General features: G+C 48.7%; 1 protein-coding gene across 1 annotated transcript; it reads left to right on the top strand.

Moving 5' to 3' along the window:
- The first annotated feature begins 23,938 nt into the window (after positions 1 to 23,938).
- On the top strand, positions 23,939 to 26,549 carry TEX51 (testis expressed 51). Its single transcript, XM_074364772.1, has 7 exons — positions 23,939 to 24,137; positions 24,236 to 24,310; positions 24,525 to 24,614; positions 24,849 to 24,866; positions 24,955 to 25,038; positions 26,113 to 26,188; positions 26,276 to 26,549. Exons 1-7 carry the CDS (start codon positions 23,939 to 23,941, stop codon positions 26,547 to 26,549), a joined length of 816 nt encoding a protein of 271 aa, XP_074220873.1.
- Positions 26,550 to 26,797: the final 248 nt, after the last annotated feature.

The following is a 26,797-nucleotide window of genomic DNA, read 5'->3' as shown; positions in this document are numbered from 1 at the left end:
GCAAAAAGCAGAGCAAAGTGGGGCAGGGCCAAGCCTCCCATAGCAGGCTTGTCTGCACTGTCATTGGTGTATTTCACTGGCATTTTCATTTGCTCTACATAGCAAGACACCTTCAGCTTCTTCAACTGGTCAGGAGTGATTTGATCATATTAAACACATAGGCTTGTGTCAGCAAGACTCTGGAGCCCACCCAAGGCAGGAACCCCGCACGAGGGAGCTACAAAGCCCTGGCTCCACTGTGGTTTTTCCACTGGGGCCACAATGTAGAAAGGGGGCCCTTCATCCCCCTTGCCCTGTCCTGGAGATAGGTGGCATGCCTGGCAGTCCTTTCCCCCAGAATTTGATGCCAAAAGAAGGTGATTCCCCTGCTAAGGGCATCCAGACTGGACCAGTGCTGTGAAAGTGCAGAAATAGGACCCTCTGGCCCATGGATGTTGCTCTATCTACTCCGCAGAAGAGTGAGACCCATATTTCAGACTCTACTTTCCTGGAACAGAAGGGAGCCATCCATGATTCTGTTAGAGCAGGCAGAGAGCTGGATGTGAGCACAGAAGAAGGCCATGGGCTCTGTGGCAGGAAACTATACATCTTGTAAACAAAAGGGGTCCTTGGGGCAAAACAAAGAAAAGTAGGAACATCCAGGCTGACAGGAAACTGTACACCTTGTGGCAACAGGAATCTTACAGGCAGACAAAGAAAAATGGGAAAAGGCAGGAGTCTCCAGTGCCCAAATGTAACCTTTTGCTCATTACGCCCTCATTACAATAAAATTAGCCTTGCAGATTAGAAGTACCCATCATGCACTGATGCCATGACACTTCCAATCCAAACCAAATAAGGACAAAAATCCCTCCTCCCCATGGGAAGGTAGAGCTGGGATGGAGATCAGGGACTATGACCCAAAACCCCTCCCTCCTTAATGAATATTCTGCCCAATCATTTCACACTCCATGTAACCAGCTTGGCAAAGGAATTCAGGGCAGCTGCTCACCTGAGTCAGCCCACTCTCCATCCTGAGAGTTTACTGTTGCTTAATAAATCCTCACTTTGCTTCCTTGGCCTCTGTGTCTCATCTTCAAATTTTTTCTGGGACTAGACAAGAACCTACTCTCTGATAACCATTCCAGAGATTGTAGCTCTGCTTTCTGGTACAGCCTGCAGATCCTGGGCTACAGACCCCCTAGTGACACAGAGGTCAGGGATGCAGAGCCAGGCACACTCCAGTGGTCACTTTGATCTCCAGCCAACAAAACAGCCTAAGAGCTCCAGGTTCAGAGAGCATGAGCCTCATGGTTGCCATGAGATGGTGTTGGGCTGTCCAGGTTGGGCACCATCCTTTGACAGGTGTCTTGAGGCAGCTGTCAAACCCCAACCACGCACCTCCCCAGCTTCATCTTTCCTGCCTTCCACAGGGCTCTGCACACGTGTGTTTTGATTCTATGAAGACTGGAGGTGAGTGGGCCTGGGGGGTGAAGAAGAAGATATGGATGAAGACACAGATGTGGATGGGGTGGAGCTGGGAGGAACATGAAGGTGGGAAGGGGTGGAAGCTGTGAAATAAAATTCACATTTTCTGGCAAGACAAGAAACATTTAAACATAAAAAATCCTTCTCTGCCCTTTGGCCTCCTCTCTCCCTACTCTGTGAACTGTGTACCTGCGTCATGAGTCGACCAACCGCCCCCCCATCAGCAGAAACACCTCCCCAGCCACAAAGAACAACATTCTAGTATCAACATGACAGCTCCTTAAAGATAACTTTCCTCCTTGACCTTGTAAGGGGTCATATGACCCACCAGGATGCTACTTAGATCTGGATTGTGTAAACTGTCAACAGTACATCATTAAACTTAATGTACGGCCCTCTGTCTCAAAAAACATATAAAACTGTGCCTTGATTTCTAACAGGCAGAACAGTTCTTGGAGGTTTCTGAGATGCTTTTTCCAGGTTATAATCCTCAAAGTCAGCTCAAGTAAAATTTTCTATTTCTTTCTTAGATCGACTGATTAACTTTTCGTTGACAGAGCGAGACGGTGAAGGAAGATCTGCCAGAATCATTTGCCAGATCTAGAGCCAGGACCGGGTGAAGGCTTTGGGAGCAAAATCTAGGGCTGCCAAAAAAAACTCAACAGTCAAGATAAATAATATTTTAATACAATATTTTTAATCTAAATTAATGCAAAAACCCCAGTATGAACAAAATATCAGAGTTTCAAACACAGACAGGATCCATGTTCCCAATTTTTCCTTTTGCCTCAGACTCCAGTGTGACCACTCCAACACAGCAGGGCAGAGTGGCCCAGACCCAAAGGGAAACGCGGAGGCAAGTGGGGGCATCCAGGGTGCCATCCGTTGTCCACTGAGACAGTCGAAAAGAAACAAAGGAGGTGGACGTGGCAACATTCGAGTGAGGAACGCAGGCAGCCCCAGGAGGGATGAGGCCAGAATGTCCCCAGTTCTGCTCCTAAGAGGGAGACTGCTTTGATTCCCCAGGCGATACACTAGGACCTCTCTGCACAGATCAGTGTGTTTAAGTCTCATAACAACCCCAGGCGTTTGGTAATTTCAATGTGCCTATTTTACAGGTAAGAAAACTAAGGCCATGAACGTTAGGTAAAATTCCCAGAGCCACACGGCCAGCACGGGATAGATGAGGACAGAAGCCTGCCTCCTGCTCTCGGCCTCCACACCACACTGCTCTCCTGCACTCCACGGGGCTCCTCTGGGGTCAGCCTTCACAGTAGTGCACTGCCTGACACCACCTGTGTCTCGGCCACTGGCTGTTGGGCTCCTCACCTCCCAGATCCAGGCCTGATGGAGGATCAGCTTTGATTAGGATAGGGTGCATCCATTGAAGGGGTCTGAAAAGCCAGTGCCTTCCCCTTGGACAGAGGAGCTGATGCTGGGGTGAGAGCAACTGTGTCTGAGTAGGTACAGGGACACTGAGGATGAGGGGTCCCCAGACACTTGAGCTGGGTGCAGCTGTCTTCTGTGCTGGACAGCTCCTGGCCATCACTGGCACTCAGCGAACGCTCGTGGCCCTTCCGTGAGTTAGCGCAGGGGTTCCCAATGGTGGCACTGTTGACAGTCTGGGCCAGATGCTTCACTGTTGCAGAGACTGTCCCGTGCATCGTAAGATGTTTAGCCACATCCCTGGCCTTTTCCCATTAGATGCTATAGCACCTTCTGGTTTTGACAGTCAAAGCTGTCTCCAGACATCACCAAATGTCCCCTGGAGGGCAAAATCGCCCAGTGGGGAACCGCTGTGCTAGTGAATCAGAGAATGAGAGGATGACTGAACAGCTCTTGGCTGTCTTAAAAGAGAAATGGGCCCAGGGTGACGCTGAGCAGGCCCAGATGAGTCACCTAGCAGCCAGGCGGCCCTGGGAACATCTTTGTTAGGGAGCCAAGATGGAGGCACCGTGACTGCTTTTCCCCACTCTTCCAATGGCTTCTCCGTAGCATATTTGCAAAGTGTGACAATTTCAGTAGCAACGAATGATCGATCAGGGATCCCGCCCAGGGCTGCGTGTCCTGTCACTGTTCCAAGTGGCTGCCTGACTTACATCCAGGCCACAAACAATTCACTACTTCTCTTTAAAAGAGCAATTTCCCTCCAGTGTGATGGATGGCCTGCCACTCACCAGCCACAAACCAACCCCCCTCACCCGTCATGCAGCTGCACCACTCCAGGGCTTTACAGTAAATTAAACAACAGTCAAGAGCAGATTGTGAAGGATGTGGGGTGAGGAGAACAAATATCCAGATTCAAAGAGACAAGGCCAATCAGATTATGGCCCCAGCCTCTGCCTCCACTCCCGTGACCCAGTGCTAGCTACTGTCTGTTTAAGAAACTTAAGGACAGAGAGGTATGGCCAAGACCCTGAGCTCACCTCCTCCCACAGGCTCATCAAAATTACAGCTATTTACAGAGCAACCATCTATAAGAAAAATCAGAAGACTAGAAAAATTTTCCACAACTAATGATATAAAGAAGGAGCCACAATGAGATGGGTAGGCAGGGTGGATAAGGGGCACAGTCAAGGCCCATTCCTCCAGGATGGTAATTACATCTGCAGGGGTTCTCGCCAAGGAGTGAGGGTCTGAGCCCCACATTGGGTTCCCCAGCCCAGGGTCCTGCACTGGGAAGGCAAGTTTGCAGAACGTCTACTTTGAAGGCCAGTGGGGCTTGCATATGGGAGTAAGAAACAGAGACTCCACTCTTGAATGGCATGTGCAAAATCTCACACACTCTGCAGAGGCAATCGTTTGAAAGGAGCCTGGGTCAAATCCACTTGCTGATTTTGGAGAGTCTCCCAAGAGGCAGGAGGCCACGGGGCTGCCCCTGTAGCCTGGATGCTGGTGGCAGCCATTCTGGGGGCTCTCACGAGGACACTGGTGCCAGCAGGTACCATTTTCTAGCCCTCCCTCTAAACTATCCGTGCTGTGGGCCCACCAGCCTCAGGACACCCAGGAGGTGCAGCCAACCATACAGGGACTTGGCCCTTCCCACCAGTGAGCCAGCAGCAGACTTGGGCCCTCATGGCTGCCAAGGCCAGCTGCCCCAAGACCAGCCCTGCCCAACAACAAACCAGCGGCCACTGCATGAGGCAGGGCATGGCAGCAAACCAGACCAGGACCAGCCCTGCCTACCAGCACACCCACAGTAGTCAGCTCCACCATGACAGAAGGACCCACACAGCCCATACAGGGGCAGCCCTAGAGCGGAGGGGAGTGCACTGCTGGGCCCCACAGGACATCTCCTACATAAGACCACTTCTCCAAGATGGGCAAACATAACCAACCTACCAAATACATACAAATAAATACAGAGAATTAGACAAAATGAGGAGACAGAGGAATATATTCCAAGCGAAGGATTAAGCCGTAACCTCAAAGGAGGGTGGGTGTAGCTCTAGTGGTAGAGCACATGCTTAGCATGCACAGGGTCCTGGGTTCAATCTGCAGCACCTCTTTTAAAAATAAATAAATCATTAAACCTAATTAACTCCCCCCCAAAAAACCATTTTTTTAACCTAGAAAAAATTTCAATTAATTTTTAAAAATGACATAACCTTAAAAAAAAAAAAAAGAACAAAGTGGGGATAAGCAATCTACCCAATAAAGGCTTCAAAGAAATGATCAGAAAGCTGCTTAATGAACTCAAGAGAAGAATGGATGAACACAGTGAGAATTTCAACAGAGTCAAAAATATGAAGAAGAACCAAACAGAGATGAAGAACACAATAACTGAAATAAGAAATACACTAGACCGAATCAACAGTAGATTGAATGACACAGAGGACTGGATCAGTGAACTAGAAGATACAGTGGAATATCAAATGGTCCAACATGGGGGCCCCAGGAAGAAAGAAGAAAGAGAGATGGGGCAGAAGAAATACTGAGAAAATGGCCAGTTTTTTCTAAAAATAGATGAAAACCTAAACCAGAGATCCAAGAAGGCCAAACAGTAGAAATACAAAGATGGCCTCTCCTGGACACACCACAGGTGCCGTGCCAAAGATAAAGACTAAAGAGAAAATCTTAAAAGATCCCCAGAGACAAAGGAAACTTTGCATTCAAGAGAACAACCACATTTCAAGCAGAAAAAAAAAATGGAAATGAGAAAACAAGGGTATAATCTCTAAAGTACCAAAAGGAATAAAAAAAGTAAACTTAAAATTTTGTATCAATGAGAAACACTTTAAAAACTCAAATTAGCTTCTATTTTTATTTTTTACCAAAAACACATTTTTCAGACAGAAAAATAAAACGAGAAAATTCTTCACTAGCAGACTTAAACTACAAAAAATGCTAATGGAAGTCCACCAGGAAAAAAGATGCCAGGTGAAAACCCAGATCAGCAGAAATAAAAAGCACCAGAAATGGTAAATGTAAGTGTAAATATAAAATAATTTTGTCCTTAGTTAATTTTTTAAATTACTGTCTGTAATTTTAGTAGTTTATAGTAAAAATATTAGAAATGCATAATAAATATGTGGGATTCATAATATATGCAGGGTAAAATACAAGGCAGTAATAGCCAAAAAGGCTGGAGGAAAGGAAAATTAATGTATACATTAAGAAGTATAATAATAAATTATGGTAGATCACGATAGATCCAAAAATTAATAATAACACAAATAAGTATAGCTAAATAACCAAAAGGAAATAAAATGGAAAAAATTTTATATGCTTGATTATTCCAAAAGAAGGCAGGAAAATGGAAACAAAAGAACAAAAGGAAATGGAACAAATATAAAATCAATAGCAAGACAATAGACTCAAATCTAACAATTTCAATAATTTCATTAAATATAAATGACTAAGCACCTAACTTAAGGCAGGAAGGTATAGCTCAGTGGTAGAGTGCATGCTTAGCATGCATGAGGTCCTGGGTTCAATCCCCAGTACCTCCTCCAAATATAAATAAGTGAATAAACCTAATCACCTCCCTCTCATAAAACAAGCAAAAGAAAAAAGCACCCAACTTAAAAGGCACAAATTATCAAACTGGATTAATGAAAAACAATTCACCATTTATAAAAGACAAAGTTTAAGTCTAATCATCACTACAACTTGAAAGCAGGAGGTTAGAGAAATGTATGCTTTGCAGACACTGATAATAAGAAAGCTGGTGTTCAATGTCTTGTAGGAGCTCACAGTGAAAAAGAATATGGAAATGAATAGATGTATATTCATTTATGACCGAAGAATTGTGCTGTACACCAGAAATTGACACAGCATTGTAGACTTACTATAACTCAATTAAAAAAAAAGGAAAATAAAAAAAAAAGAAGAAGAAAGCTGGTGTTACTACAATGATAACAGTAGTCTTGAAGATATTGCCAGAGATGGGGAGGAACAATACACAAAAGTAAAAGGATTAATTCCCGGCGGACCTAACAATCCCAGTGTGCATTTATCTAATAACATAGCTTCAAAATACATGAAGCAAAAATTAACAGATGAAATGGAGGCAGACAAATTCACACTTGGAGCTGGAGATCAAACACTCTTCTCTCAGTGATTTATAGAAAGGGCTGATTTTGAAAATCGGTACAGTATAAATGAACAGAACAGCACAATTAACCAACTTAGTGAAACGGGCGTCTATAGAACACTGGACCCAGGAAGTTCAGGCTGCACATTTCTTTTCAGTGCACCCTGCACATTCACCAAAATAGATCGTATGCTGGAACATAAAATACATCCCAAAGGATTGAAATTTTAGAGTATGTCCTTTCATATTCTGGAATTAAATTAGAAATAAATAAACACATAAGCAATAGTTTCAAAAATTAACTAGAATGTCTCCCCAAATCTCTTGAAACTAATAGACTTCTATATAATCCATGGTTCAAGGAAAAATTAAACAGGGAATTGTAACATATTTTTACCTAAATGACAGTGAAAATACAACATTTCAAAATGTGTGAAAAGCAGCTAAAACAGGGCTTAGAGGGAAATTTATCATTTTAGCTCTGTATATTAGAAAACAAAAAAGTTTTAAATCAGCCACCATCTCAGAAGTTTGCAAAGAAAAGTTTAAGTGCATAGCAAATAGAAAAATAAAGGAATAATAAAGACAAGAGGATAAACAAAAAAAAGAACAAGTGGAGTCGAAAACAGACTAGCTATGAAGAAAATCTGCAAAGCAAAAAAAAATTAATTCTTTGAAAATATTAATAAAATAACAAGAATGATTAAGAATACAAAATAATTAAGCACAAATTATTAATATCAGGAAGGAAATGAAATCAGATATGTCCTAAAGATGTTAAAAGGATAAGAATAGAATACTATGAACAGATTTTATGTCAACAAATTCAATAACTTAGATGGTGGAAAAGTTCCTTGCCAATGTTGTAGCACATGATTTAGCATTCTCTGTTTCCTGATGTTCTTCTTACAGAACCTGGTTTCTTCTCAGACTAATTGAAATGTAATGTTAAAGATTTCTGTTTTTTTCTCTGCCTTCATCCAAGGGTTGGGAGGTACCTGGGGAGACTGGAATAAAGTGAAGCTATTAAGAAAGAAAGAAAGAGAGAAAGAGAGAACGAAAGGAAGAAGGAAGGAAGGAAAGAAAGAAGGAAAGGAAGGAAGGAAAGAAAGAAGGAAAGAAAGGAAGGAAGAAAGAAAGGAAGAGAAAGAAGAAGGAAGGAAGGGAAAAAAGAAAAGGAAAAAATCTATGAAATCTGCCTCAATTTAAAGATAAATAATAAAAAATATTTTAAAGAGAGAATGACGGAAGAAACACTAGATGCAAGGTATACAGAGACGTCTTCAGAGTTTTGCTACAGGTGAGAGCAGAGAAGTGGGACTATGACTGATGAGGTGAGTGCAGGGAAGATAACTTGTTTGCTTGCTTGTTTTTTTAAGATGCATGCTTAAAGTTGTGATCCAGGGATGGGGCAAGCATCACCAGCGGCTTTCTTTGAGTAGACAAAGGAGGTGAGAGCTAGACAAAGTAGTGGGACTGCCTTTATTTATTGAAGGATAGCCGATTTACAACACTGTGTTAGTTTCTGGTATACAGCACAGTTATACATTTATTTTTCTTTTCATATTATGTTTTCATTATAGGCTATTACAAGATATTGAGTATAGTTCCCTGTGCTATAGTTCCCAGTAGGTCCTGGTTGTTTATCTGTTATATATATTTTAGTTAGTATCTGCTAATCTCAAACTCCTTAATGCCATTTGCAGCAACATGGATAGACCTCGAGATGATCATACTAAGTGAAGTAAGTCAGAAAGAGAAAGACAAATATCAACTGATTTCACTTATATGTGGAACTTAAAATAATCATCATCATCATCATCATCATCATCATCATCATCATCATCATCATCATCATCGTATTTACAAAATAGAAAGAGACTCACAGACATAGAAAACAAATTTATGGCTACCAAAGGGAACTGACTTTAAATAAGAGCCCAGATAGGCCACATATGGTCGGGGCAGGGAGGCAGAGAATGTGGGGCCAGGTGAGGACAGGTAGGGGTCTGTGGATGTCCTGATGGTTGCTCTTTTCTCAGTGAAGCCGGAAGCAAGGTTCTCCCCTGAGAGTGACGATTAAGGAGGCAGTGGTGGAGGTTTTCAGGGAAAGGGTGTGAAAGACAAATGTCACATGGTATTCCTTATATGTGGAATCCAACAGTCACACAGGGTAAGGCGGACAGTGGCAGTCAGCAAACCCCGCCCACCACCTGTGCTTCTGCAGCCCCGGGACTCGGAACAGTTTTCACGTTGTTCCATGGTCGGTGGGGAAAAAATCAAAAGGAAAACAATATTTTGTACTATACGAAAATAATACAAAATTCACATCTCCTCTTCCACAAATAAAGTTTTCCTGGAACACAACCACGCTTTTTCATTCAGGCATGCCTATGGCGGAGTTAAGTGGTTGCAGCAGAGACAGAACTGCCCACAAAACCTAAACTATTTACTATCTGGCTCCTCACAGCAAAAAAAAAATACGATTGCTAGGTAGAATTAAGCCTCCCCCTGAGGACCTTGGTCCTAAACGTAAAGCGAGACGTGTCAGTGTAACATGTTTTTCCTTATCTGTCATACGGCAATTATCAGGTCCCTGACTAGGTTACATTTTGGCTGTTGGTTGAATTAAATGAGATCATATGCACATGTCCAGCACCGAGTACTTATTCAACGTGGAAACCCCAGCCACCTCCGACCACCGCCTCCTCCTGAGGCTAACGTGCGTGGACGATGCAAAGTGCAGGGATTACAGTGAGCTTCCTGCTCCACGTCCCCCAGGAGCAGTCTTCTGTGGCCACTTGGGTAACTGGTCAGCTATTCGCCTACACCAACCCCAATTCAAATCCATTCTGAACAATCGTTCAGGACCCCACCAGGTAGGAGTGTTCTGAAGGCACTCCCTCTACCTGGCTCCTCCCCTAACCCCACCGCGGATTTTCCTTTGCCAATGCAGCTTCGTTAAAACAAACGTGAGAAAGAGCTTAGGGGGGTTGTTGGGCAACTGTAATTTCCTGTGAATGAGGATTGCCACTGCCTTTTTGGGACATTTTAGAAATTTTAATGCAGTGGCCAAAAGAAAAAATTCATAATTTTCTTAAATCTAATTAATTTACTAAATGCCTTGTGGTTCATTGGGTTCAATCCAGTATCTGTGATCTTTCTGGGTCCATTACACTCACGGGATTCAACTTCATCTCTTCGAACGCATCAAAATCTCATCAAAATGGAAATCAAATTCAATTTTGAACTTTCTAATGAAGGTGCCTGTCTTGGCTCCCCAGCGCTCTAAAATTAATGGCCTCTCTCCCCCACCCTCTTTATTGAAGACTCTTCAGTTCTGTGGGGATGGACGGGAGGGGAGAGGAAGATGTTGGACCTGAAGCATCACCCAGGAGGGACCCGGAGAGAGAGGGATACTGTCCACAAGGCCACTGCCAGCTCCATCTGGCTCCCCAGCAAGGCTTTTCTTTTAATGAAAGGAAGGGAAAGCACTGTCCTAGTTAAGGAAGAGTGTGAAACTGATCTTGAGTTGGCTCCTGCACATCCCCAGGGCTGCCCTACACCAGTGCCTGCTTGTGTTCCTCCCATACACTATGTGCCTTCCCTGGACCCACCCACGCCTACCCACATGGGCCTCGGAAGTCTACAACAACTCTGGAACATAGGTATAATGATCTACATTTTTCAAATGAGAAAACTGAGGACTGAAAGAGGCAGGTAGCAACTGTCCACACTCACACAGCTGGCGAAAGACAGGGCAGGGCTGGCTGTAGCTGAACATGTGGGATGAAGAGAAGCTAAGTTTGAAAGAGACTCACGGACACAGAAAACAAACTGTGGTTCCCAGAGGAGAAGTGGGGAAGGATAGATTAGGAGATTGGGATTAACAGATACCCACTACTATATATAAAATAGATAAACAACAGTACCTACTGTATAGCACAGGGGACTATATTCAATATCTTGTAATAAGCTATAATGGAAAAGAATCTGAAAATATGTATGTGTATGTATGTATATGAGTAACTGAATCGTTTAACTCTACACCTGAAACTAACATTGTAAATCAACTACATTTCAATGAAAAATAAGAATTACAAAAATAAAAATTTTTTAAAGAAAAAAGAGATGCTAAGGTCATAGCAAACATTCATTCTGGCCTGGCTTGATGCTAAGGGCTGGCCAGACATGAACTCATTCTGTCTTTAAAGCTACTGGGACAGTCAACAGCCCCAGTTTACAGGTGGGCAAATAGCTTAGAGAGGTGATGGATCTTCCCAAGGCCACAGAGCTAAACAGTGGTTAACCCGTTCAGCCCAGGGACTGTGGACTCCCAGCCCACCGTGCCCCACACCTGCCCTGTGAAGACATCCTCAGTACTAAAGTGCAAAATGGGCTCACTCCTCTTAGAATACGCAAAAAAAAGATGGGTATTTTTCAAACAGACACTTTTTTTTTAATCCGACTGCCTCGTAGCGTATCCAAACTTCCAGCCAAGGAAGAAACACTGACACCAAGTCCAAGACTAGTGGAATGTTCAGTCTTTCCAGATGGTGATTCCCAGCCTCATCCTAGGACTATGGGTCCTGCCCCAGTTCCCAGATGTTGAGAGAGGAAATTAGGTCCCTGTAGAGGAAATCAGGTCCCCCTAACTGGTTCCACTGACTCATGTCCCCAGGGGTGGGCCATCCACCAGGATCCCAACCGGGTTCCCTGGTCACTGCTTCTGAAAAGACTGCTGCCCACACCCATCTGAATTAGGTGAGGTTACGTCACTTGTTCTGAACCATCAACAGGGAGATAAAATCACAGGTGTCACCTCTGGGTGAGAGTGTTAAGAAGAAGCACACAACTGACCACATCTCTTTCCATTGGCCTCAGTGACAAAGGAACTCATGCCAAGATGGGGCTTCCATTAGCCCGGGGCCGTGAGGGACAATGAAGAGGAGACCCCTGCCCACCATCACGTGAGGAGTATTAAATTCCTGTTGTGGGAGTAAGGAGGTTGTTTACTGGTGCAGCATAACCTAGCCACGTACTACAACACACAGCCCTGCAAACCCCACACACACTCCTGTAACCCACAGACACACACACTCCTACAACCCTCCCACATTTTGTTGCTGAAACATGGCCTCCATACCCCAACTACCAAATTGAGACTCAAGGACAGAGTTTTGGATGAAGTAGAAAAAGAGCTTTATTTCTTTGCCAAGCAAAGGACATCACAGTGGGCAAATGAGCTTGCTGGGAAGAGAAGGCAGGAGGTTTTATAGTAAAAGTTCAAGAGTTCAAGGGGTGGAGCTAGTTTCCATAGAGATTGTAACAAACTGTTGCAAAGTTGTCCTTTTTTTGCAAATGCAGTGGCCCCCTTCCCTCTGCTGGGTATGAAGCTCACCTCCAGCTTTGGGACTCTCTTAATATTCTTATACCTAGAACAAAGGATGTCTAGGAAGGGGGTCCATGGAAAAGAGCTCTAGAGAAGAACTTGTGCAGCTTAAAGTCAGGTTGATAAATGTTTTTAGCCTTTTAAGAAGGCTGAGGGCTGGGACCTCCTGCTATGGGCTGAGGCCTGCAGCTGGAACAACAGGATACAAGGAAACCACAAGGGGTCAAAAACAACAGCAGATATGCTCAGTTTGGGTGAGTTATCAAGATGCACAGAATACCCAACTTTCTAATGGGTCGGGGTCAAGAGCAGGGCACCAGAGGCAAAAGAAGGGCACTGAGCATGATCCTCAGATGCAGCACCATGAGGGGGATGGGTGGACCACCAAAGCCTCCCTCCTCTCCAGCCTAAACTTGGTCAGCAAGAGCATGCCCCTCCCACAGACCAGCCAGGGGTGGTCTTTACCTGGCAGACCATGCACAGCTCTTGGATCCCCTGCTTGGCTGGGCCTGGACCTCAGGGTGCAGGAGGCCCCTTCTAGCCCCATCACAGCAGAGACTGGCTCTGCCTGAGCCTCTCCCTTGAGCTGCATCTGGGGACCCTCTCATGGAGAGTAGATGGTGCCTGAGCTCCAATGTCTTACCCTGGCTGGCTTCCCCTCTCTCACCTCCCCACTGCCCTCCTCACCCTCAAGAACCCCCAGCCCCCTGCTGATCCCTGCAGGCAGCCCCCCTTCCTACTTTTCACCTCCTCCCTCCCCACAGCCTCCTTCCTCCACCCCCCCACCCTTCCTTGCCTAAATCCTCCATGGCTCAGGGTCCTTGGTCATGGTTGGAAGACACCAAGACTGTATATCTTCCTGACTCACAATATTTGGCTGTTGGCTTCTACTTTTGGCCTCTACTTTAAGTTCTCAGTAGTCTCAAGTTCTGTAGGAGGGGCCCCCTCAGGCTGAACCCCCAGTGGCCAGGCACCGTGCCCCAGACCTGAGCACCCAGGCATGTGTCCCTGTCCCAGGGCCCCCTCCAGCCCTTCGCACCAGGGAGGTCCACCTCCCGAGACTCACACCAAAGCACGTTTTCGTCCTGAGTAGCTCACAGTCCCACTGAGTGTTATCTTCAAGGTCCATTTCCCGTGCACGAGGAGCAGGGGACCCAGCCATACCCCACGTGGTGACCTTATAATGGAGAGAGCCAGACCTGTACTAGACGGGGAGGCGTTGCATGTGTGGTGCATTGTGTGGTGTGCGCGTGTGTGTGCGCATGTGTGGTATGTGTGCTATGTGTGTGTGTATGTGTGCACGTGCTCTCTGGGACTATCGGGGTGGGCTGCCTTAGATGAGGAGATAACTTCTTCCTATCACTGCCCCCTGAAAATGACAGAATTGAAAGTGGGGAGGAGGGCTGAAGGGGAGAAAGAAAGGCATCCGCAGACACATCCATGAAAGGCGGGAGGAGCTTTTGTTCTTGGATCCACCATTTCTTAGCTGTGTTGCTTTGGGCAAGTTACCTAGCTTCTCGGAGCCTCTGTTTTCTCATCTGTAATATGTGATAAGCACACAGACCTCGCAGAGCCATGCTAAGGACTAAATAAGATGCTGGGGGAAGCATCAGGGACAGTGCCGGACCCAGGAGGGATCAGTCCCCACGGAGACCAGCCCTGACCCCCCACCCACCAGGAAGGGGGTAGTTAAATAAACACCCAGTCAGCTTCCCACCCAGGGAGGGAGAACACGAACTGTGGCTTGAGAACAAGGATCCACCCAGAGATGGAGAGAGCCCTGCCCAGCTCTGCTTTGTGCCAGAAATTGTAAATGCAGGGTTACTATGTAAAGCACATAAGTGATTTTCAGTATAATTAAGATGGATGGCTCTAATAATCCTGCAGGGCCCAAGTCCTAGCCGCATTTCCAGGCGTTTACAGGGAGTTTTTGTGCACTTCACTTCAGTGAGCCCCAGGGCCCATCAAAGGAGTGCATGGAGCACGGGTTCCCAGGTCCACTGCATTCAGAAGCCAGCGGTTGGGTAGGGGCGGGGGGCCACGCAAAGCCCCAGCAGAAGGTGGTCCTGGAAGTCGGTCCCTGGAAGTCAGTGCAAGAAGTCTCCCCAGTCATTGGTCCAGTAAGTCGGTACAGGAAGTCGGTCCCTGAAAATCTCCCCAGAAGTGGGTCCTGGAAGTTGGTGAAGGAAGTCAGTCCCCGGAGTCAATCCCGGAAGTCGGTCCAGGAAGTCATCCCCAGAAGTTGTCCCTGAAAGTCTCCCTGGAAGTTGGTCCGGAAGTAAGTCTGGGAAGTCATCCCTGGAAGTCATCCTGACCCTTTGTCTTTGCAGAAGCCGTGTTTCATTCCCCCTCTCAGACTTGCTGCTCTGTCATTGACGTGACCTTTTGTTGGACTGAACTATCATCCTATCCCCCTGATAAGAGTGGAGAGCTTACAAAAGAAGAAACCAAGGTCCCAGGAGGTCGTGTATCCTGTCCAAGGCCACCCAGCTCATTGAAAACAGGATCAGAGTCAGATAAAGGGGCCGAAACGTGATGAGCGTTAATCTTCCTCCACTGCTGAAGTCTCTCCTACAGCACCAGCCAGACTCCCAGCCAGTCATGGCTGGAGCTCACTGCAATAATATGAGTGATGGCAGAAGCTGGCATTGTCATTGTTGTTCTTGTTGTTCTTATATGCAGGGCTCACTATGTGCCAAGCACTGTGCTTACCTCTTGATTAGCTATTTTAAATAATTCCCACGACAACGCTGTGAGACAGGGATGACTGCTATCCCTAGAGGGTGCATGACTGGCCAAGGCCACGTGGCTGGTTAGGGGCTGCGCTGAGGTCTTGCCTGACTTCCTCTGACCCTGGAGCCCATCCGGAGCAGGAGACTCCGGGGGTCAGAAAGTTGTTCCTCAAAGAGCTGAGTGATGTGAAGTCAACCTATCAGAGAACCAGGTTTCCTCAAGGCCAAGGCTCCCCACTCCTCACTACAGCAGTTCTCCCCACTCTGTCCCCTTTGCGGATCCCCATACCCCCGTGCAAGGTCAAACCCCACTTCCTCCAAAAGGCAGGCTCACAGGTCTTGAAAAATCCCAGGTTCTTCCTTGGGCCTGTCTGTCCTCATGGCTGCCCAGCAAGAGGGCCACCCAGGATATAGGCAGGATACTGTCTGCACTCCATGCAGCCCCCTTACCTGCAGGCCTCTGGCTTCTCTTAGCAGTAGGGGTGCAGGCAGCAATTATCTTGAGGTCCGAGACCTCATCAACGCCTTGCCCTGCCCGTTACTAACAGGCAACTTTGGACAAGCCACTCTAACCTCTCAAAGCCTCCGTTTCTTCATCTTTAAAATGGACACAGAAGTGCCTACCAGGAAGACCAAGGGCCATGCTGGCTAAATCTTGATCATCACCCATTGCCACTCACCCTGCTGGGGTGTACGAGGGGCTGAGGCAGGGGAGTGCATGGGGAAGGGGTCTTGCTCCAAGGAGTTTGACTCTTTGACCCTACAAAGCTCTCCTGGGGCTAGAAACTTAGAGGAAAGGCCAGGAGGGGGAGAAAACAGGAAGGATGGAAAATTTAAGCTGCCGAGGTTTCATCCCTTGGAGCCTGACTGGACTGATTGGATCTGCTGGGTAAAGTCAGATGTCCCCAGCAGAAAGGACACACACCCATGCATACTGAGATACACATGAGGGGGACCAACATTTCCCAAAAAGCCTCTGTGGCCGGGAGGGTGGTGAGAACACACAGGCACAGGTGTGCAGCCAGGGTAGGATGGAAAGAGGCAGACAGCACCTGCATCATCCCTGTGCCCACCATGGGACCCCCAGAGCACGGTGGCTCCATTCACCGCTTTGCAGAAGTTCACATCAGAAAACAAATCCTATAGCTCTGCAGAATCCCAGATGCAGCTGCAGAGAGGAAGAATGAGGAGTGGGGAGGGAGAGTTGCCCTGGAAGCATGAAGTGAGAACAGGGTCTTGTAGGTGTCTGAACGCATGACCCAGCACGCAACAAGGGCAGGCCCCTGGTGTGCCCACCTCCTGGCTACCCAGCCAAGGATCAGATCCAGACCTCACAAACACACCCTGTCCTGCTCATCCACTGGGGGCCAGATCCTGTGCTCCACATCCCACATCCACTACTGTTCACTCCTCCCTCCCAGCAATACAAACAGTCCCCAGGATCGATCAGCCCCTCCCAGGCAAAAAGGAAGGCTCTCGATGCTACCATCTCTGTGGAGCGTCTAGCATGGCCCTCGGCAACCCGCGTGCGTGCACAATAAATGAGGTTTTGCAGACACGTGGAACGGTGGCACGCTGTGCATGACACAGGAGGAGGCTGGGAAAGCGCACCCCGCAGCTGGGAGCTCCCATTGTGAGGCCTCTCCTCGGTCACTAGCGACGTCTGCACCAGCGCCCCGCCCACAGGAGCCCCGCCCACAACAACTTGGCCACTCACAGCCTCCAGTGTTGAACGGGTGGCCATTTGCTCTGACCCCGGAGGAGCTGGTTTCCAGCATTCTGAGGGCATCAGTACTTGAATGATTGGTTCTCAGATGCAAATACCAACAGCAATCAGCTATTGAGCTGTGCTGTCTAGCCCTTAGGTAAGACGTGCTCGTACACCCAGCATGTGCACACATACAGATGTAGGTGTGTGTGTTTGTGCCACGTGGCTATGCAGCTCCCAACTGAAGGAAATCCCAAAGCACTGCTGTCTGGTACTTCGTATTCTCTGATGCTGTTAAGAGGCTCCTTTCAGAAGCCATCCCACGGTACCCTGGCACACGAGTCTTGAGCAGGAAGATTCTGATTAATCATGTGTATCCAAAGGGATCTATGTTCTGAGCACCCTGCATGGTACACAGTACACACTTCACAATACTTAGCTGTCTTTATTTGGAAACTGGGTCCCGCTGCATCCGGGTCTTTTCGAAGACAAGGGAAAGAACCTAAGAGAAATCCAGGAACTTTATGTCCAGCACTTGACACACGTATTCACAAAACCCCCAGGAGGCGGCCCTCCAATTATCCCCATTTTAAAGATGAGGAAACAGAGGCCCAGAGACAAGAGGAAACTGGTCCGAGATCATCCAATAAGGAAACGTCAGAGCAAGATTTCAAACCCAGACCTGGCTCAGCAGAGATGGCTCGCACACTTCTGTCTCCTCACCTCCACATCCCCACAAGGAGGGTGGGTCACAGTGAATCCAGTTGGCCTGTCCTCCCCATCTCCTCTGCTTCTTGGATGTCAGTGGTCAATGACAGTGGCTGCAGCATCTTTCACCTGGGGACCTACTCCTGTGACACTCTGTGTGGCTGACAGGGCTTGTGTAATCAGAGTCCACTTGGAGACCCAAAACTTCATGCACAAATCCCCAGGACCGGGACCTCGCGGACAGGAGCAGGCCACCACCACTTTGGTTTCCTGCCCTGACGGAGGCCTCTAATCCCGCTTTGCAGAGCCCCCAGCTGTGTGCACCATTGGGCCGTAGGGCTGAGCCCTTCTCCTGCGGGTAAACAAGTCTGTGCATTGTGCTGTTCGCACAGAGCCTGTGTTCGCATAAACAGGCACAGCCCAGGGGTGGCTCCCCTCTGCTCCAGGAGCCTTAACTGGGAAGACTTGAGTGGCCAGGGTCCAGAGTCATCCAGGGACTTCTTTACTCACATGTTGGTATCTGGGCTGGGACAACTCAAAAAGTGGACTCAGCTGGGACTTCCCACTAGAGTGCCCACAAGTGGCTTCTTCATATTGCATGGGCTTCTCCCAGGGTGGTGTCTGGGTTCAAGAAGGACCATCCCAAGAGTGAGCATGAGCTTTCCAGCAAACAGCACCACCAGAAGCTGCACAGCCATATGTGAGACTGCCCCAGGGAGTCCCAGGGTCACTACTACTGCGAGCCACTCATGACAAGCAGGTCACTCTGTCCAGTCCAGATCAAAGGGAGAAGTAGCCAGTGGCCTTGGTGGGGGAATGGCCAGTTCCCAGTGCCCAGGAGTCTGTGGGTAGGAGATAAAGCCCCACCTTCTTTGGAAGAATACCCTGGAAAAGAAGAAGCATGATTAGTAAGATTCAGGGACTGAACACATTCTGGCAGAGAAGGTTATCAGCCAGTCTGGACAGGGAGCTCCCTTAGTCCTTCCAAGATGTCCAATGTTCTCAGCAGTGACACGTGCTCCTGACTTCAGGTGTCCACCGTGACAGCCCCAAAAGCCAGCTCATTAGAGAAAAGATGCTCTAGTCCCCTGCCTAGCCAAGGACCCTAGTCTGTCCTGAGCAAACGCCAAAACCTGAGGGACATCCCAAGTGAAGGTGGAGACATCTCATGCATGAGGGTCCTTGAGCTCTTCTCCCACTTCTCCAGGGAAAACAAATATCCCATCTAGGAACTGGAGCTTTGTTTCATCAAGACCACCTTTGACCAGCAAATGCAGCCATTGTCCATCTGTTCCTTCTACCCCAGAGTTCAGGCCTGTCTTCAAGGCTTCTGGGAGGGCCCCATCCATCTTGCCAAGAGCATCACGAGAAGGGATTTACTGTAAGGAGCCAAGAGGGGAGAGGAAGAAGCTTGCTTCCAGGGTGACTGCACATCTTCATCAGAAGGAAGCCAGTGGTATCAGACTCACCCCAGAGCCTTAGAACACAAACATTCTGCTTTGGACTTCTGGCTGAAGGAGAGGAGCCTTTCTCTCTTCTTCTGCAGGGCCATGGATGGGGGCCAAGCTCTCCTAAATGCAATTAGGAGAGTCCTGAGCTCTCAACAGGGAGCCAGGTCCCCCTACATCCAAGACAGAAAAGAAGAAGCTGAGAACGTGGTGTGTGGGGAGTGGCAGTTTGGGGGGGGGGGGCTCACCTCCACAGAGAGGAGCAGGTATCCCCCGTCAGCTGCAGGAGCTGTGCTCACAGCCACCTGGGGGACGTAATCCATGGGCTCTGGCTCTGACCGCAGGACAGCCAGAGAGCCGAGACCTTGCCAAAGGAGATGACCTGAAGCAATGTTATTAGGATCGTGACCCTGTATTTCAAAGCAAGCTATTAAGGTCCAGGAGAAACACAAGTTACCCTGGATGTTAATGATATTTAAAGTCAACAACAGAAAATATGTCACAATTTGGCATGCAGCTAGTTACCTAATGGAGTACAAATGTGCCCGTCATAGGGATTGGAGGATGTGGGAATCACTGCTGGATGGAGAAGCCTGATTATGGCTTCATGGATGCAGGAGCTGAGCTCGGTGACCATCAGATGAAAAACCCGAGAGACCGGGATGTGAGGTGTGGGGTCATGGGCTCTGGTTTGGAAGGCACAGGTCTGAACTTGAACCTTCATCACGTCCCACTCTGAGTCTCAGCTCACTCCTCCTGGGAGGAGCAAAGAATTCGCACTGAGTCCTGTTCAAGGCCATGTCCACATCTAGCCCTGGGTGGCCCTCTAGGGATGTCAAGGAGATGGCCAGGCGTTCTTTGTCTTGCAGACCTTCTGACCACGGCCCCTGACCATGGAGAGAATGTCTCTGTCCCGCATGGATGGGGACGTGTCCTAGAGATTGCCGACCTCACCTCCTTGAATACCAAAGGAGCATGGCTTCAGCCTTTCCCTGAAGAAGCATTTCACTTTAAATTCCTCCCAATTCCAGTCAAACTCCTTTTGATGATCATTAAAATTACATGAGGGGCTTCATGCAATTTTAATGTTCTCTACCAACAAATTCTGCAAGAGAAATCCCCCCAGGCGTCGCCACTGATCATTCTAAGATACAACAAAGCATTTCAAGACATGAGTTTTAACCAGAAAGAAAATGAAATGAATATTTCATTTATGATAGGTCATCTAGTGAGGAACTTTTTCTAATTTTTTTCATTAAGAAAATCAAACAACTAAATCTAACCTCTTGTAAAGGCATTGACCAAGCTGATACCAACCTCCTGGATTTATCACACATTCTTTAAGTTGAGGTTCCTTGTAACAACTGGACAGGATTTACTGGTCAATAACCTCTGAGACAGTTTTGCCAACCAAGTGAGTTAATTCGGTCATGTACTTTGCGAAGATAGATGCCCTTGTAATGTTCTACTTGTCCCTAGAGCTTTCACTGCTGCTATCTTAATATCCCCACAACTCAGCACCTCGGAATCAAAAGCTTGTGTCTGGCATTTGAGAAATTTTCAGAAGATTCCAAGAAACCCCAGAAGCATAACACAAAGCCCAGCCCCTGGTATATTCCAGCCAAAATGTTAATATGCAATAAAGACTTTATGTGTTATCACTGGACAGTAAAGAATCTGGCTGGCCTTTGTCCCTGGTTCCTGGGAGGTAACCTCTAAATCCTTGGGATTTCTGAGTGATAGGAGTGTCTGTGCTCCTTAGGGTGGACCTCCTGCTGGCTTTATGCTGAAGAGACGACTCAGAATGGGGGCTGGCCAACCAGAAAGAGCAGCCATGTGATTAGAGGATTAAGACTTTGAGCCAAGAGATATCAGCCCAACCTCCAGGGAGGGGATGGGGATGGAAATTGAGTTCAGTCCCGTGGCCGACAACTCAATCGTGCCCACGTGATGAAACCCCAGTAAAAATCCTAGACACTGAAGCTCAGGTGATACCAGGAGGGTGACTCATCCTGAGAACATGAAAGCTTTGAGTTGGGGACCCTCCCAGATGTTTCTCAATGTGTCTCTCCACTTGGTTGCTCCTGATTTGTATCCTTTATGGTAAAACTGTAATCCTGAGTGTAGTATTCCAGTGAGTTATCAAAGCTGAGGAGATAGTGGAAACCTCCATATTTGTGGCTGGTTGATCAGAAGTGAAGCTGGCATGACAATTGCCCCCATCCGAAAGGAGGTTAGCCCTTGAAGGATGGCCCCCTAACCTACGGAGTGTGCACTGACTCTGGGTAGTTAGAATCAGGACTGCATTGCATCTGTGCCTCCAACTAACTTATACTAAGGGGGTCTGGGGAGACACAGTTTCCTACCCCAAACTGGTGACTAACTGTGTGGAGAGGTCAGGGGTGGTGACACCATTTCAGATCCAAAGGGTAGATAATTGGGGCTTAGAGGTGTGGCAGGAATAATTCTGAGATGATTTCCAAGATTCCTGTCTCCTGGTCCACACCAGACACAATCGTCTCCCCTTGAGCAGAATTCAATCTCCACGCCCTTTCCTCCCTGGAGGTTGGGCTGATATCTCTTGACTCAAAGTCCCAGCACTGTGAAAACGAAGGAGTTCACTCCTGTGATTGGGTTATGATACATAACATCATGACATTAGCCTTGTGAGACCCTGAGTAGTGAACCCAGCTCAGCCAAGCCCAAACTTCCACCACAAGATGATAGATGAGTGCTGATCTAGGCTACTCAGTTTAGGGTCCTTTGTTATGCGGCAATACAAAACTAACACGTCAGGGAAGTCTGCACCAGTAGGGGAAGCAGGAGGACACAAACACAAACCCTGCCAAGGTCAAAGGCAACCCAGGTGCTCATTCTTTCCTGCCAAGGGAGTCAGGGATGGTTCAAAAGAAGAGCAATCAGAATGGTGGGAGATATGAAACCAGATTCTAAGATGGGCTAAGGGAGCTCTTGGACTGGAGAGATGGTGTTTGACCCCAAAAGAAGATGCTTAATTTCCGTCTTCAAACACTGGGTGAGCTGTCCCACATCAGAGATACTGGACACGCCCAAACAACCAGAAGCACAGCAAGATGGATATGATCTCAACATAAGATGCCCTCAAGATGCCCAGGAATGGAAGGTTTATTATTTAGACTCCTAATTCATTCCAAGTACCCAACACACAACTGCATTAAATGAGAAACTAGAAGAGAAATCAAGGCAAGCAAGCAGAGACTAAAACTATAGTCATGCGTTGGATTGAAAGCTCCCCCAGCCCACAGACTCCATGATTCTACGTTTAAATGCTCCTTCAAAGGATTAGAAGGTGGGAAAGAATCGAGACGGTATTGGGCCAGGGACAAAGTGACACCTGAATCCTGCCCACCTCAAAAGTTTCCCAAAGGAAGAACATAAACCAAGGAAAAGGAAGCCCGTAGCACATGGTAAGGTGTTAGCCCAAACCTCTGTTGAGAAGAGATGCGTGCATGCGGACAAGCAGACAAACTCCTGCTTCATATAAATTATACCCAGAAGCATTGCCTGAGTGCGGAAAAAGCAGGCATAATTCCCTAATGCCAAAATGTCCAAAGCCAGTGAAAAAGCCACAATTCTGCAGGCCTCGGAATCACCCTCCTCTCAGAGCCCATCTGACCCCCGCAGGCTGAATTTACCAACTGGCTGCTGCTGTTTCTTGCAAACCTTGATTCCTGTCCTCCATACGCCTCTCCCTATAAGATAGCGGTCCTCTCTGTATGTACATCTCATCCAGCTTCTACTACAAACAACATAATGTTCTCCCCTCCATTTCCTCTGTCCTTTCTTTCTGAAACTTATATTAGCTAGATGTTGGACCTGGATTTCGTGGATTGTCTAATTTTATCTTTTCTTTTCCACTTCTTATCTCTATTTTTTTTTTGTACTTCCGTCTGGGAAGCCTCTGAAAGTTTCTCTCCCAACACATATATGTAATTTTTAAATGCCTGCTGTCGTATTTTTTAATCTCTGATAACTCTTATTTTCAGATGTTTTACATAGCAGCAGCTTCTGCAATATTTTGTCTGCTTAATTAGAGCAGGGTTCCAAGTTTTCTTCTGCTCCCCACCATGTCTTTGTATCCTTCCTTTTTCCTGTGGTTTTGTTTGCTTTTGTTTTGAATTCTCGACATGATTTTGCCTCTCGTTCACATTAGAAGCGTTCCTCGAATGCCCAGTGGCTTTCAGCTGCCCATAATTCAGTCTGAGGAACTCAGGGAAGGGCAAAGCTTACCAGCTGTGGGGTGACAAGCATCCGACTGGCTTTTTCTTCATTGAGCAGTAAGGATTTTTCTTTTTTTCAGCAAACATTGATGGCTTCTCTCTGGACTTCCACGCACCAGCCAGAACCCTGTCTACACTGTCTGCCTACATGGTGGTGGGAGTAGCTACGAAGCCTCTCTGGACTGACCAAGTACAAGACAGCTGCCGGTTTATATGCACCATGAAAAAGACCTATGTTCCACCCGCTTCCCAGGGCTGACGCCTCCGTGCAGAAAGGTGACTCAGGAGCTTTACATGGCTCGCCCTCTCTCTGTGGTGCTCTCTCCTGGCCTTCCAAACTTCAGCTTATTGAGCTATTCCACACTCGGTAAATGCTCTCAGGAGAGCCGGCATCAGCCACAAGGCAGCACGGCCACCTCTTTTTTTTTTTTTTTTTTTTTTTTTTAAGCACGGCCACCTCTTGAATCCTCACGAGACCCGTCCCCAGTGAGCATCAGGGAGCCCATCTGCGGAGGAGGATGTCCAGGTCCCCATTCGAAGTCTTGCGCCATGGCTGGCCCTCACCCCACCCAGCGGAATTTACTTTTGTTCCGCAAAGAGAATGTGGTTACCACGGAGACCGGGCACCAGCATTCAGTGTGGACCTGCCAGGCAGGGTGGTAAGGCCTGGAGGGAGGACCCCAAAAAGATGCTGCTTCTCCTGCTCGGCTGTGTCCTGCCCGCCGCCAGCGGAGAGAGCTGCCTCCACTGCTGGCCAGAGCTGCCTGCGCTGATCGACTACGACCTGCAGGTTCTCTGGGGCAGCCCGGGGCCACCCACAGAGCTCTCCCAAAGCCTCCACTCCCTGTTTCTGGACACCCGTGCCTTCGCTGAAGCCTCCTATCTCGGTGAGGCATGGCCAGGAGACCAGGGATCACGGCTGACCCCTCACCCAGCCTGGGGCCATAGTCCCCTGACTTCCCTTTGTCCTGCATCCCATGCTCAGGTCAGGACCACTTGGAGGAAGAAACGGGCAAATTGTTCACTCACATAGATCAAGCCATTAAGAAGTATCGAGATGGTGAGGAAGCTTAGAGTCTTAGGGCCCCAGGGCTCTAGTGGACAGAGCCTGACCCTCCAAGGCATTCCCAGAGGACCACCGGCCTGGGCTGGGAGGTGAAGGGTGAGATCAGACCCGGCTCCATCCATGTGCTCTGTGGAGTTCCTCTTTGAAAAAACTGGTTTGAATTCCCCACCTTGAAAGAGTTACATTATTGATTCTTAAATCTACCCAGATAAACCATCACTCCTGGAAGAGGTTCGGGTCCAGAAGCAGCTGTTTTCTGAGCGGCTGAAGGAGAGAGGCATGGAGCTGAAGGAGAAGGGTGAGAGGTGGGGCTGGCTCCTGCCCATCCTCCAGCCCTTCCCTCGCAGAGATCCCAGGAGACAGAGTCCAATCTGCAACCCCCAGGTCCCTGCCGGGAAGCCCCCATCCCCGCCTTCTCGCGGGGCCCTCGACTATACCTCCCGGCTTCATGTCCTGCTCACACCCCGACCCCTCCCGGCTCTGTCTGCCTCCCCAGCACCTCAGTCTCTCTGCCATGTCACTCCCTGGGCAGCCTGCAACGAGTCCTGTGGTGAGTGTCTCTGGGGATGAGGCCTGGGTGGGGGGCAGGGGAGGGGGCCCCCAGCCCTCGTTAAGGCTCCCGCCATCCTCGCTCCCAGACATCCGCTCCACACTGGAGATCATCAACTGTGACAACTGCAGGACGCACTTCCTCACTTGCCAAGACCCCATCCTCTGCCCAGGTAAGTGGCCAATGATCGTCTGACTCCAGCCTCCCCCACCCCATTGCCCACCTCGAGGCCCACTATTGTCTCTGTCTGGACTGTCCTCCTACTCTGTCCCACCCTGAGCCCTTCTATCCTCCATCCTGTCAGGTTTCTGGATTCCACACATCCAGCTTCAGGGATGTGGAGCCGGCTGCCTCTAAGACATCTCCCCTAGAGGTCCGTCAGGTCCTCAAGGCCGGCTTGCCTGGGGCAGTATCCACAACCATCCCCAGCCCACAAATCTGCTCTTCCCTCAGGGCCCCTCTCAGCAAATGCCCAACCCAGGCCCTTGACCTCCTGAACCAGGGGTCCCCCTCCCCCATCAGTACAGGTAATCACCTGGTCTTGCTAAAGAACTCTTCAGTGTGTTGCCATATGTTCATTCTGACGTCCACACTCCTCGGGTAGCCTCATCGCTCGCCTGGATTACAGCAACATCTCCTACCTGGCCTCCCTGGCCCTCCCGGCCACCTCTTACTTAGCAATCAAAGAACTGCTTCTCAAGTAGCCTATCTACCTACAACCTGCCCTGTTATAACTTTCAGTGGCTCCCAGTTGCCCTCGGATAAAGTCCCCCCACCTCGAGAGGCCCTGCTCACCACCCTCAACCCTGGCCTCCCCAGCCACACTGAGCGGCTGACACACTGACACTTGACTCCGTCCTTCTGTCCTTGACCATCCTGTGTCTTCTGCCTGTAACAGTCTGGCCCCTTGACCATCTGAACTGAACTCCTACTTGTTTTTCCAAGTCCAGCTCAGAAGTCCCGTCTCCCAGGCTTTCTCTGACCAGCTCCCGTGCCCCTTCACTCCTCCTCCACCTGGCCCACCCTGCTTCCCTGGGGGGATCACAGCATAACCGTTCGCTTGTCTCCCTCCTTGAGGGCAGGGACCCTGTCTCCTGCATCTCTGGATGTGTGCGGGCACACAGTAGGTGCCCATGCGAACGCGTGACTGAGCTGGGGGAAGAAAAGAAAGAAAGATCGTGGGCTCCTCTTGGAACCGAGATGGCCCTGACTGCCCCCAAGCACTGACCCCCCTTCCTACCCCCAGCAGGGACCCAGAGGACCTTCGCGTGGGCCCTAGGCCTCGGCATCGCTCTGCCCCTGGCCTTCTTGGCTGGAGGTGGGTGAGTGACTTCTCCAAGCCCCTGCGTCCCCCAGGAAGACACACCTGCTTCTTGACTGACCCATCTCCACCCTGTTTCCTGGTCCAGATGTTACCTTTTCTGGCTCAAGAAGAAGAAGAAGCAACAGCAGCAGAAGGCAGAAAAGGTCCTGGGGCATCCAGGACCCCCAAGGAGGGAAAGCAGGGTCTGCCCAGGGGTAGAGAGGCTGGGGTCCCCAAGTCCGGCTCCCGGGGTCCTGCTTTCAGGGCCCATTTGGATCGAGGGCCTCCAAAGGGCTGCTGACAGCCCCCAGTGTGAGCAGACACACCCGGGGCCAGGCACCCAGGACACGGTGGCCGCCAAGCCCCCGGTCCCCACCTGACCCGCCAAGTGCCCTCCACCCACAGCTGTCGTTGTCCCTCCGCAGAGCCCCCCTCCCCCCTGCCACCCTGCTCCCTGACTGCAGCAACCACCACAAGCCTCCTTGCCCTCTGCCCCTGGTCGGGTCCGGCCAGCAGCAGTTCAGAGGCAGAAGCAGGCCTGCTTCTCCTCTCTCGGCAGGGACCCAGCAAGCCGCGGGTCACCTTCAACTGAACAAAGGTCCCAGTTGCCGTCAGGAAGCTCTCTTAC

The sequence above is a fragment of the Camelus bactrianus genome, chromosome 5, assembly GCF_048773025.1.
Source record: "Camelus bactrianus isolate YW-2024 breed Bactrian camel chromosome 5, ASM4877302v1, whole genome shotgun sequence".
In the NCBI taxonomy this organism is placed as follows: domain Eukaryota; kingdom Metazoa; phylum Chordata; class Mammalia; order Artiodactyla; family Camelidae; genus Camelus; species Camelus bactrianus.
This window is presented reverse-complemented; position numbering and strand designations above follow the sequence as displayed.